Genomic DNA, 14,114 nt, shown 5'->3' on the forward strand with positions numbered 1-14,114 from the left:
CTCTGGCACTTCCTCTTACTTTCAGTATCTTACTTGTTCTGCCCCATCTGCCTCCAATTTAAAATCCTTGTTCTCCGTTTCATGTTGAGGCAGCACCACTACTTTTCACTCTCCTGTTGCAAGCTGTTTCCCATCTGTGGTGATTTGACCCTTCGTCTTAATTCGTCGTGCTTTTGTCTTCTGAGTCACTGCTCTCCAATCCTTCCTTAATCTCTGCCTCCATTTTAAAGCCCACAACCAATAATCATGGACAAGCCCTTGACCAAGTCGTCTTATGGCGGTGGGGTGTTGATTGTATTTTGTTTAAAATACAAACTTAGAACATTTTGTACAAGAGAAAAGCCTTCAAAATACATCTTGATCCTGCGCCTTGATTAAAAGTTCTGGACCTTCTGTAAATTTCTGGGCAATGTCAGAGCATTTAGCATGAGTCTCTGTTAATATGGTCAGTGTTGGAGATGCCTGTGGAATTGTCCGGGTAGTGTGTTTCTGTGCGTTGCGAGGGTCGTTACTTTAGAAAAATCCTGTAAATACTTCAGAGAAATCAAGTGGAGTTCACTCCAGTGTTCTGGCGGATATTTAGCCCTCTATCAACATCTCTAAAACCAATTATCTGTTTGTCATCTTATTAATGGAGAGATCTGATTATGTGTGAATTAGTTTTCCTATGGCACATCAGCGACTAAAACTTCAAAAAGTTGCTCTTTGGCTGTAAGTTGTTTTGGCACATCCTGAGGTCATAAAATATTCAAAGTTGTACTTATGCTAAAGTTGTATATTGATCATTTTATTGTGACAGGCTATTTATTTCAACTTTTTTTCAGTATCTGATTGTTAAGAATGCCCTTGCCTCAAGTGCATTTAGTTGTCTACTTTTCATCAAGATTTATGACCTGAAAGATACAAAGATCAAAGCTAATGGGCTTAACTTCATATTGTAGTTCACTGAGAACTATTTATTCACATGTATCAGTTTGTTTTTGGTGGGATTCAGAGATTTTACCTGAGATCGTTGTTGATCTGGTACTGGTAATGAAGGGAAATGGTCACAACTAGCAAAGGTATGGGCAGATAGCTTGTCGTCAAGAGATAATAAGGTGTAGAGCTGGATGAACACAGCAGGCCAAGCAGCATCAGAGGAGCAGAAAGGCTGACGTTTCGGGCCTAGACCCTTCTTCAGAAATGGCTTGTTGTCAAATTGGTTTAAGTCCATAGATGTGAAAACAGTTTCTTGCTGAATTTCTGAAGGGAAACCATTTAGAATCATAGAATTGAACAGCATGGAAATAGGCCCTACACTCCAACTTGTTCACCTTGACCATATATCCTAAATTAATCTAGTCCCATTTGCCAGCATTTGGCCCATTTCCCTCTAAACCCTTCCTATTCGTGTACCTATCCAGATGCCTTTTAAAAGTTGTAATTGTACCAGCCTCCACCACTTCCTCTGGCAGCTCATTCCGTACACTCACTACTCTGCACGAAAAAGTTGCTCCTTAGCTCCCTTTTATATCTCTCCCCTCTCACCTTAAACCTATGCCCTCTAGTTTTTGACTCCCCTCACGGGGGAAAATACCTTGACTATTCACCCTATCCATGCCCTTCATGATTTTATAAACTTCTATAAGGTCACCCCTCAACCTCTGCTCCAGGAAAAATTAACCCCAGCCTATTCAGGCTTTCTCTATAGTTCAAACCCTCTAACCCTGGCAACATCCTTGTAAATATTTTATGAACCCTTTCAAGTTTCACAACATCTTTACTGGAGCAGGGAGACCAGGATTGAATGCAGTATTCCAAAAGTGGGCTAACTAATGTCCTGCACAGCCTCAATGTGACCTCCCAACTCCCATCATCAATGAACTGTCCAATAAAGGCAAGCGTACCAAATGCCGCCTTCACTACCCTGTCTACCTGTGACTGCACTTCCAAGGAACAATGAAACTGTGCTCCGAGGACTCTTTGTTCAGCAACAATTCCCAGGACCTTACCTTTAACGGTACAAGTCCTGCTCTGATCTGTTCTACCAAAATGTAGCACTTCACATTTATCTTGTTGAAACTCTATCTGCCACCTCTTGGCCTATCTGATCAAGGTCCCAAATTTACTCTGAGGTAACCTTCTTTGATGTCTGCTACACCACAAGTTTTGGTATCATCTGCAGACTTAATAATAATACCTATATACTCACATCCAAATTATTTCTATAAATGACAAAATGCAGTGGAACCCGCACTGATCCTTGTAGCACACTGCTGGTCACAAGCCTCTGGTCCAAAAAAGCAACCCTCCTCCACCACCACCCTCTGCTCCTACCTTCGAGCCAATTTTGTATTCAAGTTGCTAGTTCTCCCTATATTCAATGCAATCTAACATTGTTAGCCAGTCTACTGTGCGGATCCTTGTCAAATGCCTTACTGAACTCCATTTAGACAACGTCCACCGCTCCGCCTTCAACAATCCTCTTTTTGAGATTTTTTGAAGAAGCAACAATCAAGTTAGTGAGACACGATTTCCCATGCAAAAAGCCATGTTTACTATCCCTAATCAGTCCTTGCCTTTCCAAATACATGTAAATCCTGTCCCTCAGAATCCCCTCTAATAACTTGCCCATCACTAATGTCAAGCTCACTGATCTATTCTTCCTTGGCTTTTCCTTACCACCTTTCTTAAATAATGGCACCATCCGGTTTTCCGACACCTCACTCATGGCTATTGATGATACAAATATCTCAGCAAATAGAATTGATTTTTATTTTCAAATTGCAATAACAATTCTAGAAAATATGATCACCATCAGTCAAAAATGCAGGAAAATTGAGTGCAGGTTGTCAAGTACTCGTTAGACTTTTGCAGTATGCATTATTTCTTCACAATTAACTGTCTTGGAAAAGGAACATGTGCTTCATAAAATTGAAGTAGACTTGCCTCAAATATGAGATTGGCTTCTGGAAATCTTGGGTCAGAATGAGATCCATTTTGAGATATGACCGTAAGATTCAACATTCACTTTATTCTAGAAAATATCTTATTTCTCCCACTGTTGAGACTGCTCGAGTGTGTATTCAGCTTCTTTATTGAGCTGTTGTACTTCATTTTATACGTTCGTATATTTGTTTATGAGATCCCAAATATATTGAACTTATTTCTCAATACACTGTAAACCAAACTCACTGATGTAAGCTTTTTTCTTGTATTGGGATGTGTGTTGATAAAACTGCTGATGCTGTTTTTAACCTTCTTGACTTTACTGTTGTCAATTCTCTAGGTAACGACCTCAGGCTAGCTGTAAGGGTAATTTGTATCATTTGAACCTGTCTGGGTAAATTACATATCCAGTCCATTTAAATAGTATATACTAAAATGTACCAGTCTAAGGAACATCACAAATTAACATTTCTGTACATGCTAGCATCAAAATGAAATAGATTGGCTTGTAGAAGTGAAATTCTTATTGACAATTTTTTGTTAACTTTTTCAATTTCAGAAATGGGAGAACTGGAGTCTGACGATGAGCTTTTGGAATATTCTGAAACAGAAGAGAATGGTGAGTTTATCTGAGTCACTGACGTGCTTTTAATTACCTGCCTTGTTCAGATAAACAGATTGTTTTAAGGTAAACCAGTGTCTACAGTACCATAGCTTATTGAATATCACAAGTCACCTCGGGCCATTGTGGTGTAAATGCATGATTGTAAGATCATTAGGTCTGGCAGCATCTGTGAAGGTGAAAACAGAGGTAACGTTTCGGGTCCGGTGACCCTTCCTCAGAATTGAAGGGTCATCGGATCCGAAACATTAAGTCTGCTTTCTCCTTCACAGATGCTGCCAGACCTGCTGAGTTTTTCCAGCATCTTTGTTTTTGTTCCTGATTTACAGCATCCACAGTTCTTTTTATTGTAGGATCATTGTTTGCATTATTTATTGCAACAGTGCCTTTTATTTCTATCACATCTTTAGCGTAATGAAATCAATGAGCATCCTAAAACAAAGTTATGATAAGCGAGCCATATAAATGTTTGGCAACATGACCAAAGACTAGGCCAAAGAGATTGGTTTGAAGGCATGTCTTACGAGAGGAAAGTGAGGCAGAGTAGGAAATTCCAAATTTTGGGCCTTGGCAGCTAAAGGCATAGCCACAAATGGTTGAACAATTATAATTGGAACGGCACAAGAGGCCAAAATTAGAGGAATGCAGACATCTTGGAGAATTGAGGAGCAAGGCTATGAACGTCTTTGAAAATAAGGACAAGAATTTTAAAATCAAGTTATTGCTTGGATGCTAGACCGTGATCAAGGAAGGGAGTTGTTGCATGTTAGTACATGGAAGTAAAGGTTGCATGACTTCAAGTTTATAGAAGGTAGAATGTGGGAGATAAGCCTCAGCAATCCCTACAATATTGCTGTGAAAACCTTGTACACAATACCAAGGATTTCTAAACGTGTGTAATTGTTTTTGCTGTTAACAATATAAATTGCAGAGGAAGAAACATTATTTCTCACTGGTCAGGGAACAACTACCAAATTCTTCCTAACCTATGTCTATTATTAGAGAAAGCCCAATGCTGGTTTCTTACTAAAAACATAAGATGACCTATCTCCACTTTTCAACTTAAAATATTTTCTTTGAAAAGTAGTCTAAGCCTAAACCGTTAGGTTCAGTGACGTGTTTGAAATCCATTTTCATGTATCACTGTAATCTTTAGCCTACTGTTCTTCAAATTTATTTTTGAAGAATGACAAAACATTTCATGAACTGTTGTTATGAATATGTAATTAATATTCATAGAACGTGGTAGAGTAGATCAGGTCTTACATTATGCTGGTAGACATTCTAGGCAGAGGGATTGCAGACAAAGAACAGCATGCAATAACTGCAAATGCATATAACCTCACAAAAAGAAAAAGATGGCATGTTTGCCAAAATAAAATTGGTAGCTATCTGGAAAGAAATAATTGCTGGATTATGATGTTTCCATCAAATAAATGGAGATGCAGAACAAAAAATGTAAAATTCAGTTCATTAGTCATGGACAAAATGAGGATTATTAATGCAGTCTGCAATAGCTATCCAACTTGTGACGTTAAATCATTCCGTTGAATGAAACGTGACCAGTCAAAATAAACAGTTGTTGTCATCGGCTTCCGGGATCATGTTGTCTCCGAATTTTGCATAGAGTTGGACTATAAGTTCAGAAAGCACCTGTTGCGTTGTCTCCACACAAGTCTGCAAAGTTTGGGTCTTGTGGGAAAAAGATATGGTAGAGAGTTGCTTTTGTTGAGAACAGCCATGGAAGTGCTGAGTGAAATGCCTGCCTCCTGCTTTAACCATTGTGACCAGTAGAAAAAAAATTCTTAGTGTGCAAAGAGCAGCTGATGTCTGTAGTGAATTATATCTGTAATGTGGCAATTTCTGCTTGTATTAAGGATCTGTGCACAAATTTGACTCTGACTGTATGACTCTATAGTGTGAAGATTGTCTCTTAGCCCATAAATGATTAAATTTATGCTTATGGGAAGATTTCCTATGGTAAAGGTAAGATAAATGTGATTGAGTGTTAGGAAAAACTATAAGATGTAAGAGCAGAAATAGGCCATTTGGTCAAATGTCCATCTCACCCTTAAATGTTCTTAATAGCCAAGCCTTGACAGCCCTCTGTGATAAAGAATTCCACAGATTCACTAGCCACTGAGAAAAGTTCCTCCTCGTAACTGTCTTAAATGGACAACCCACTTGCTCCTGAGATTATGCCTTTTGGTCCTAGATTTTCCCAGAAGAGGAAACAGCTTCTCTGCATCTACCCTGTCCTGACCCCTAAGAACCTTCTATATTTCAATATTGTCACCTCACATTCTCCTAAACTCTTACTCAATCCTCCATACCTGGGATCAACCTAGTGAATCTTCTCTGAATTGCCTCCAATGCTCGTAAATCTCTCCATTGATAAAGGGATGTAAAATTTTCACACTCGTCTTGTTTTGATCTAGCTAGTAAATTGTACAGTTTTAACAAGTTTTCCCTATTTTTATACATCATTCCGTTCAAAATAAAGGCCAATAATTTATTTGCCTTTTCAATAACTTGCCCAATTTAAATGCTAGCTTTTTGTGATTTTTACATAATCCCCTGTGTTACAGCCTTTTGCAATATTTTTCCATTCAAGTAGTGTTCAGCCCCTCTATTCTTCCTGTCAGTGTATAATCTCACATTTTTCCACATTTGCATTCCATCTGTTGAGTTTTTGCCCAAGAGGCATACATGTAATACATAGACAGCAGAGATATGCATGGCAAAAGAGAATATGTGAAGATAAGAAGGGACAACAAAAAAAATGCAAAGGCAAAGAGGAACCACTAAATAATATGATCAAAGATCTTAAAATATTATAGTGAAATATTTTGCAGATCCATCAATAAAAAGAAGGAAGTCTGAGATGAAAATGGGACTATAAAAGGAGAGATAATACCACAGGTAAAAGAGATATTAAAAAAATATTAGGTTAAATATTGAATAGACGAATCAAAGTCAAAGTGGAAAGAAACATTGGTCCAAATAGATTGCATCCTTGCATTTTTGGAGAATCTAGGGAAAAGACAGCAGTGGCATTGCAAAACATATTTAAGCAAGCATTAGGAAAAGGTATCATGCCAGACGACTGGTGGATAGCTAATGCAATGTCTGTATTTAAGAAGTGGGTTCAGGACATGTCCTGTGACTTAGAGACTAAAGAGTTTAAGCTCAGTGGTTGGAAAAATATTGGAAAATAGAAAAGATAAAAGTTAGAAATATGATAATGGCCACGTTAGATTTCAAAGGGAAAAATTTTGTTTGGGTAAACAGTGAATTTTTTGAGGAGGTAACGTAGGAACTAGACAATGTTAAGAGTAGATTTAGTTCATCATAATTTTCAGAAGGTCCTATAATAGTCTAAAGAATGACGTCAGGGAATGTGGAGTCATGAAACAAGAGGCAGAATGGTCAGCTAGCTGGCTTCAAGACAGAAAGCAGAAAGTGGGAGTGAAGGGTTTTTGTGGTAGAAGTAAGGAAGTGCTGTTCCACCAGCACCACTGCTGGGACACTGTTCACAATTTATATTAATTTTTGCGTGAAAAACACAATTTCTGAATTTGCAGATGAAACCAAATGGGGTTGGCAGATATGGTGGTGAAGAGGACTGCAACAAATTGGAAGAAGCCATTTATAAACTTGCAAAATAGACAGGTTAATTGGCAAGTAAAATTCAACACAGATAAGTGGTACGTAGTAGATTTATTTTGGTAAGAAGCATAGGGACATCACTTTTATTATTTGGAAGGTGTAAGGCTATGTGAAGTAGAACAAAGTGACCTCAGCCACAGATATGTGGCAAATAGATGTTCTTCAGCAGGTGAGAAATTTGATTTTGGTTGGACCCTGTAGCAGCCCAATCAATTGAAGAAGGTTCTGCAGATTCTCTGACACAATTTACAGCCATTTCAAAAGCAAGTAGAAAACATAGTCCTTAACTTGCGGTGGGGGTGTGTTGGGGGAAACTGTAGGCTAGCTGTATTGAGGTATGTGGTGAAGAGGTTCGGATTGAAGGAAGTGAAAGCATATTGAAATATCTTAGTTGCTATGCTACAACTGAATGCTGGATTACTGCTACTAAATGCATTCTTTAATACAGCTGCTGCCCCAGTTCAGTGAATTTGCTGTTACGGGTAACCTTGGTCCTGTACCTTAATCCAAGTTCGTCTTTGGGAGATTATTACAGGTTTCACTCCATCCTTTGCATATATTTTGAATAACATAGTGACCTGATCAACACAAGTTGATCATCAAAATTTTATTGAACATTTCTCTGTTAAACCACATTTGGGGAACTTCATGCAGTTTTGATTGGCATATTATGAAAAGGAGAGAGGAGCCCCAGAAAGATTACAGCGAATATTTACAAGGATAATATCAGAAGTGAGTGAGTGTGCATATCAAAAAAGGATGAACGGTCTGGGTCTCTTTATCCTCAGAGGACTGAGGAGTGACCTAATAGAGATATTTAAGATATCAAAAGATTTTTACAATATTTGTTAACGGTTCACAGTATGATTGTTTCCGTTTTGGGATAGGAACAGAGCTAGAAGCTATCAATTTGAGTCACCAAGAAATTCATCAGGAACTTGGAATAAATCTTTTTGCTCAAAGAGGGATGAGAAGATAGAACTTGATACCATAAAGAAAGATTGAAGTGAACAGTGCAGATGTATTTAAGGGAAAATTAGACCAAAGCACATTCCATCTTTTTAATATTTATTCATGTTCTGATTTCTGTCTTGTGAGTTTAGAATGCATTTTTTTGTAGACTAGAAATTAGCTATTTCCTTGGCTCATGGGATGCAAGAGACTGAATACGTTCAGTGGGGTTCAACTGAGCTACGTTTAGAGAAATGATGAATTAGAATTTGTCAAGAATGCTGACTTGGCTGAGTATGTGTGGGCATGACATGTTTCAAGTGAGTTTTCAGTCCTGCCATAATTTTTTAGATGTTTACTACTGTTGTCTTACAATTCAAACAAGTTTGTGGAATGCTTCCAGTCACGATAATTACTGTTAATATTAGAAAGTTTGATTTTCTTTTTTTTTTAAATATAGATCCAGTTGATGCCAGGAGTAAATGGAGAAATTTTTGGAAGAGTTGCATTGATCATCTTGGTAAGCCTGAGCTGTCATCTAGCAGCCCAGTGTTCGTGATATTATTCTCCTTCACGTCTCCTTCAACCTTTGATAAAATGTCTTTATGGTCAAATATTTTTTTGTTTGAACATGTGACACTTTCAATTGATATTCTGTTACAAGCTTTAGGTACAGTGCCATGGATTTTCTATTGCCAGGTCATCACTTCTGTAGTGTAGATGGGACTGTTTGGAATCTCCATTGATGCAGACTCCAAAGGAATTGCCCAGGAAATTCTTGATAATTCCCCTATACCTGGAGCCCTCAAAAAGTATCTATTTAGATTTGATGAAATTAGTTAGTTACTCAGGAAAAGTTAGACTGTTACCGCCTGAATAACTATCTAACTTCTCTAATATTCCTCACACACCATCGACTGCACCTCCCACAGATCCTGATCAACACCACAGTCTTTGCCCAGGACCTGACTCTGCTCGCTGGACCTGACACATAGCTTCCCTCCCCCAACAGACCTGAATCCTTTTTCTCACACTGCGAGACACTCCCATCCCATGATCTCCTTTTATGATCTGAACTCAACACCCTCTGCACTACCAGACCTGCTATCTCCCACCCACCGTAAACACTACATTACTTACCTGGTACCCATTCTCTGATCCACCTGGAGCCCTAAACTCTCTCTTACTTTATGTACTTATTACTTCAAAGCAGCTGTCAAAGTAGTTGACTATGATTCTGGACCTTTACATTTCAAATGTGGCAACTGCTATGAAAACAGGGATATGATTTTTCTTTCATAGTGTTGACCAGTCATGGCTCTGCGTTTCTGAAGGGCCCCTAATTAAAAATTCCTGTCAGAAATGTAGAGTTCTTTCGTTGCATAAAATGGAGAAAAGTGGCTCAGTGAATCAAAAAGCATGAACAATGCAGGTCAGCAAATACCTCTTTGTTTTTAATTAGTGTTACAGTGTATTACTATGTTAAATGACTATGGTACAATGGGTGAGGACCTATTGTGACTTCAGTCGTTACGTAAGAAGTGCACAATTAAATTTATTGGTGTTCGGTTTTGAAGTATCGAAGGAGTCCATTAAACAATGAGAGGTGTTCCAGGATATCGATTGCTATGCCTTGCCTTTCCATTCCTATTAAGATAACAATATCCTTGCCAATCCATCTAATGCCATTAGGAATGGGCCTCAAGAGTGTCCCCACTATTCAAGAAATCTGAACAGTTCTTTAACTGAAAATGCTTAGCAATTATGTATATGTAAATTAGTAGTTATAATCTGAGTAATCGGTTTGCAGACACTGAAATTTGTGATGTACTGTTTTTATTACATTAATTATTTTCCACTATTTGGTATTCTGCATTTCCATTGGCTTGAAATTAGTCTTGAAATAAACTAAATGTCTTTTCCACTTTTATCACATGGGATGACAGGACTGTTTGTATCTTGAATTCTGTGTTTCCATTTTCAAAATTGTAATCCAATGACCTTGCTTATAGTCACTTCCTGGCTTCCTGTTAAAGAATTATTTGAAAATATCTCCTGTCTGCCTACACAGGCATTAGGATATGCATGTGGTTACGAATAACTGTGTAGGCACCTTGTAAATTGACTTCAATTGCAGGAAAATTTCTGGTCGGACGTTTGGAAAAGGGTAATGAAATTGTGTAGAATAAATGATACATTAAGAATTAAAGCATTTTTATGGCTTTTTAAACAAGAGCTGAAAGAATAAAGAGATTAATAAATTATAGTTCTGGAAACAGGATTGACCAGAGAATGAAAATGGAGAGTATTAAATGTGTTTTCATTTCAAGATATGTGAGCTAAACATTTTATGAACAAATGTGAATAGTACTGGTAACTGTAAGAATACTGAATGTATTAGATAAATATTGAAACATTCCTTTTGAGCTCTGGTGTTATTGCAGATGTTTCCTAGATGCTGTTGTCTTGACAGCTGTTTTAATTTCAGACTCTCTCTTGTTTAGGCTTTAGGACTTCCTTTCTGTGTCAAGTTAACATGATTATAATCTCATTATTGCACCACATCCTGACATATATTACTGGGGACAAATTTCTGAAGGCAGATTAGATAATCATTAGCTCTCTTATGCAGTCAAATCCTACTTTTGGAAGATAAGTCCTAGATACTTTGGTAATAGTTGTTGGTTTAACATGAGTGGAACTAGCTCTGTCATTTATCTATTGCATTTCTATATCAAATGAAGATTATTTGTCATTAATCTAAATCAACTTGCGACAAAATTAAGCAATTTCAGTTAAGGACTTTGAAAGTTCTCACGTGTCAACTGTCAACTCTATGTTAACACTTCATTTAGTCATGGAACCCAGTGGTTTTTAAATCTCTGCACCAACTGACATATTGCAAACTAAAATGCAAAATGCTAAGATTTGGGACAGAATTTTATGCTCCGACACAACCCCCTGGAATGGGCCGGCAGGTAACGAGGCAGGCTCAGAAGGGAGGGATTAACCTCAGTGCAAAATTATGAGGTATGGCAGGGGTACCTCTGGCCATTACTTGCTGCTACCACTGATATTTTACCAATGGTCAGGTAGGTGGTAGAAAACCTGTTCACATTTAGGCCATTTGAGGTCCTCGAGTGGGACGGTGATGGTGTGGCATCTTTCTGACTGGGCATTTTGGGCACAGAGAACTTAGTTTTGTGGTGACCCCACGACAAGATCCCACTCAACTTCTTACATCTACCCAAGATCTTATACCCTTCCCCAGCACTGCCTTGGGAATCCCCATCCTCAGTTAGATTCACTCTAGCCTTTGATCATTATGGTTGTTCTGCAGAGCTGATTGATAACTGTTCTTCAAGGTAGCACATCCTGCCTGAGAGACCATGACTGCAGGTAATTCAATTGCCTGTGTACTGTAAAATCTGACTGTATCTTCCAGGTCTAGCAGAGGCGAAGTCTGTTCCCGAGTAGATTTGTAGTTCGGGTTGTGGATGTTCTGGTTGGTTCGCTCGCCAAGCTGGTTCATTAGTTTGCAGACGTTTCATTATTCTGCAGGGTAACATCATCAGTGCAGCCTCCGATGAAGCGCTGTTGTGTTTTCCGGCCTGATATTTAAATTCTGGGGTCTGTTGGAGCTGCTTACCTCATTTCCGGTTTTTCTTTGCAGTGGTGTAGATGTAGGGTCTAATTCTACATGTTTTTCGATGGCCTCCTTGGTGGAGAATCAGGCCTCTAGAAATTCCTGTGCTTGTCTCTGTTTGGCTTGCCTTAGGATCCTGATGTTGTCCCAGTCGAACTGATGGGCCTCCTTGTCTATATTTATGGAGACGAGTGAGTATTGGTCGTATTTTATTGTTGTTAGTTGGTGTTCATGTATCCTCGTAGCCAGTTTTCTTCCTGTCTGTCCAATATAATGTTTGTCGCAATCCTTGCATGGAATCTTATAAATTTATGTTGGTTCTGTCCATAGTGGGTATGGGGTCTTTAGTTCTTGTTAGCAGTTGGTGTAGGGTTGATGTAGGTTTGTGTGCCACTCTGATGCCCAGTGGCTGTAGGAGTCTTGTGGTCAGTTCAGATACATTCTTGATGTCTGGTAACATGACAAGTGTGTCAGGGCGGACTGTATCTTCCTGTTGTTGTCTGTGTGACAGGCATCGTCGGACCCAGCTGTTAGGATATCCGTTGTCTCTAAATACTTGCAGGTATTCTTCATTTTGGCATAGTTCTGGGTTGTTGAAGTGTGTTGTGGCTCGTTTGAACAGTGTTTTTGTGCAACTCCATTTGTGGATGTTGGGGTGGATACTATTGAAATTTAGGACTTAATCCATGTATGTGGCCTTTCTGTGTACTTTGGTCAGAAATTCCCCGTCGGCCCTGCGTTCTACCATCACATTCAGGACTGGGAGCTGTTTGTTCTTTTCTTCTTTTCTGAATTTGATGCCGGTGAACATGTCATTTATAAGTTGGTGTGTTTCTTCTAGTTTAGTTCGTTTGATGATGACAAAAGTGTTATCCACGTATCAGATGAATAGTTTGGGTTGGACCGAAGGTGTACAAACCGGACGTACCCCTCAGACTCATAATCTCTCTTTCAGGCACACCAACACACGGGTTAGCCAAGGCATTACAACGAAGACTAAAGCACCTTGTCAACAACTCAATCCACTCAGCCCAGGAGTTCCTCAAAACCCTCAAAGACATAAGAATAGATGAGGAAGAGACCGTGGTATCCTTTGACGTTACCGCCCTATTTACATCGATCGACATACCACTAGTAAGAGAAACACTAGGTACACTACTGAAGGAACCGGACCCGAGTAACACCATCTCCACAGAGAACATGCTGAAGTTACTAGACCTATGCATCACGACCCATTTTACCTTTAATGGCGAGATCTATGAACAGATCAGTGGCACACCTTTGAGGTCACCCATTTCTGGACTAATAGCAGAAGCTGTGATGCAAAGACTTGAAAGCATGGCCCTTCCGCAGATCCAGCCCAAACTATTCATCTGATACATGGACGACACTTTCATTATCATCAAACGAACTAAATTAGAAGAAGCACACCAACTTGTAAATGACATGTTCGCCGGCATCAAATTCACCAGAGAAGAAAAGAACGAACAGCTCCCTGTCCTGAATGTGATGGTAGAATGCAGGGTCAATGGGGAATTTCTGACCAAGGTACACAGAAAGGCCACACACATGGATGAAGTCCTAAATTTCAATAGTAACCGCCCCAACATTCACAAATGGAGTTGAATGAAAACACTGTTCAAACGAGCCACAACATGCTGCAGCAACCCAGAACTATGCCAAAATGAAGAAGAATACCTCCACCAAGTATTTAGAGACAATGGATACCCAAACAGCTGGGTCTGACGATGCCTGTCATACAGACAACAGGAAGATACAGTACGCGCCGACTGACCACAAGACTCCTACAGCCACTGGGCATCAGAGTGGCACACAAACCTACATCAACCCTACGCCAACTGCTAACAAGAACTAAAGACCCCTTACCCACTATGGACAGAACCAATGTGATGTACAAGATTCCATGCAAGGATTGCGACAAACATTACATTGGACAGACAGGAAGAAAACTGGCTACGAGAATACACGAACATCAACTAGCAACAGTAAGATACGACCAATGCTCACTTGTCTCCATAAATACAGACAAGGAGGAACGATCAGTTTGATTGGGGCAACATCAGGATCCTAGGGCAAGCTAAACCGAGACCAAGCACACGAATTTCTAGAGGCCTGGTTCTCCACCAAGAAGGCCCTCAATAAACACGTAGAATTAGGCCCTATATATACACCACTGCAAAGAAAATCCGGAAATGAGGTACTCAACTTCAACAGACCCCAGAGTTTAAAGTGGGAAAACACAACAGCGCTTCATCAGAGGCTGCACTGATGATGTTA

General features: G+C 39.3%; 1 protein-coding gene across 1 annotated transcript in view; it reads left to right on the forward strand.

Moving 5' to 3' along the window:
* Positions 1-14,114, forward strand: part of atp8a2 (ATPase phospholipid transporting 8A2) — a 701,479-nt gene that overhangs the window by 212,389 nt on the left and 474,976 nt on the right. The window contains exons 2-3 of the mRNA XM_048597580.1: positions 3,488-3,547; positions 8,631-8,690. Of these exons, the coding sequence (XP_048453537.1) occupies positions 3,490-3,547; positions 8,631-8,690 (118 nt within the window). The 5' untranslated portion in view covers positions 3,488-3,489. The remainder of the gene's footprint in view (positions 1-3,487; positions 3,548-8,630; positions 8,691-14,114) is intronic.

This window comes from Rhincodon typus, chromosome 6 (genome assembly GCF_021869965.1).
Source record: "Rhincodon typus isolate 14 chromosome 6, sRhiTyp1.1, whole genome shotgun sequence".
Taxonomy (NCBI): Eukaryota; Metazoa; Chordata; class Chondrichthyes; order Orectolobiformes; family Rhincodontidae; genus Rhincodon; species Rhincodon typus.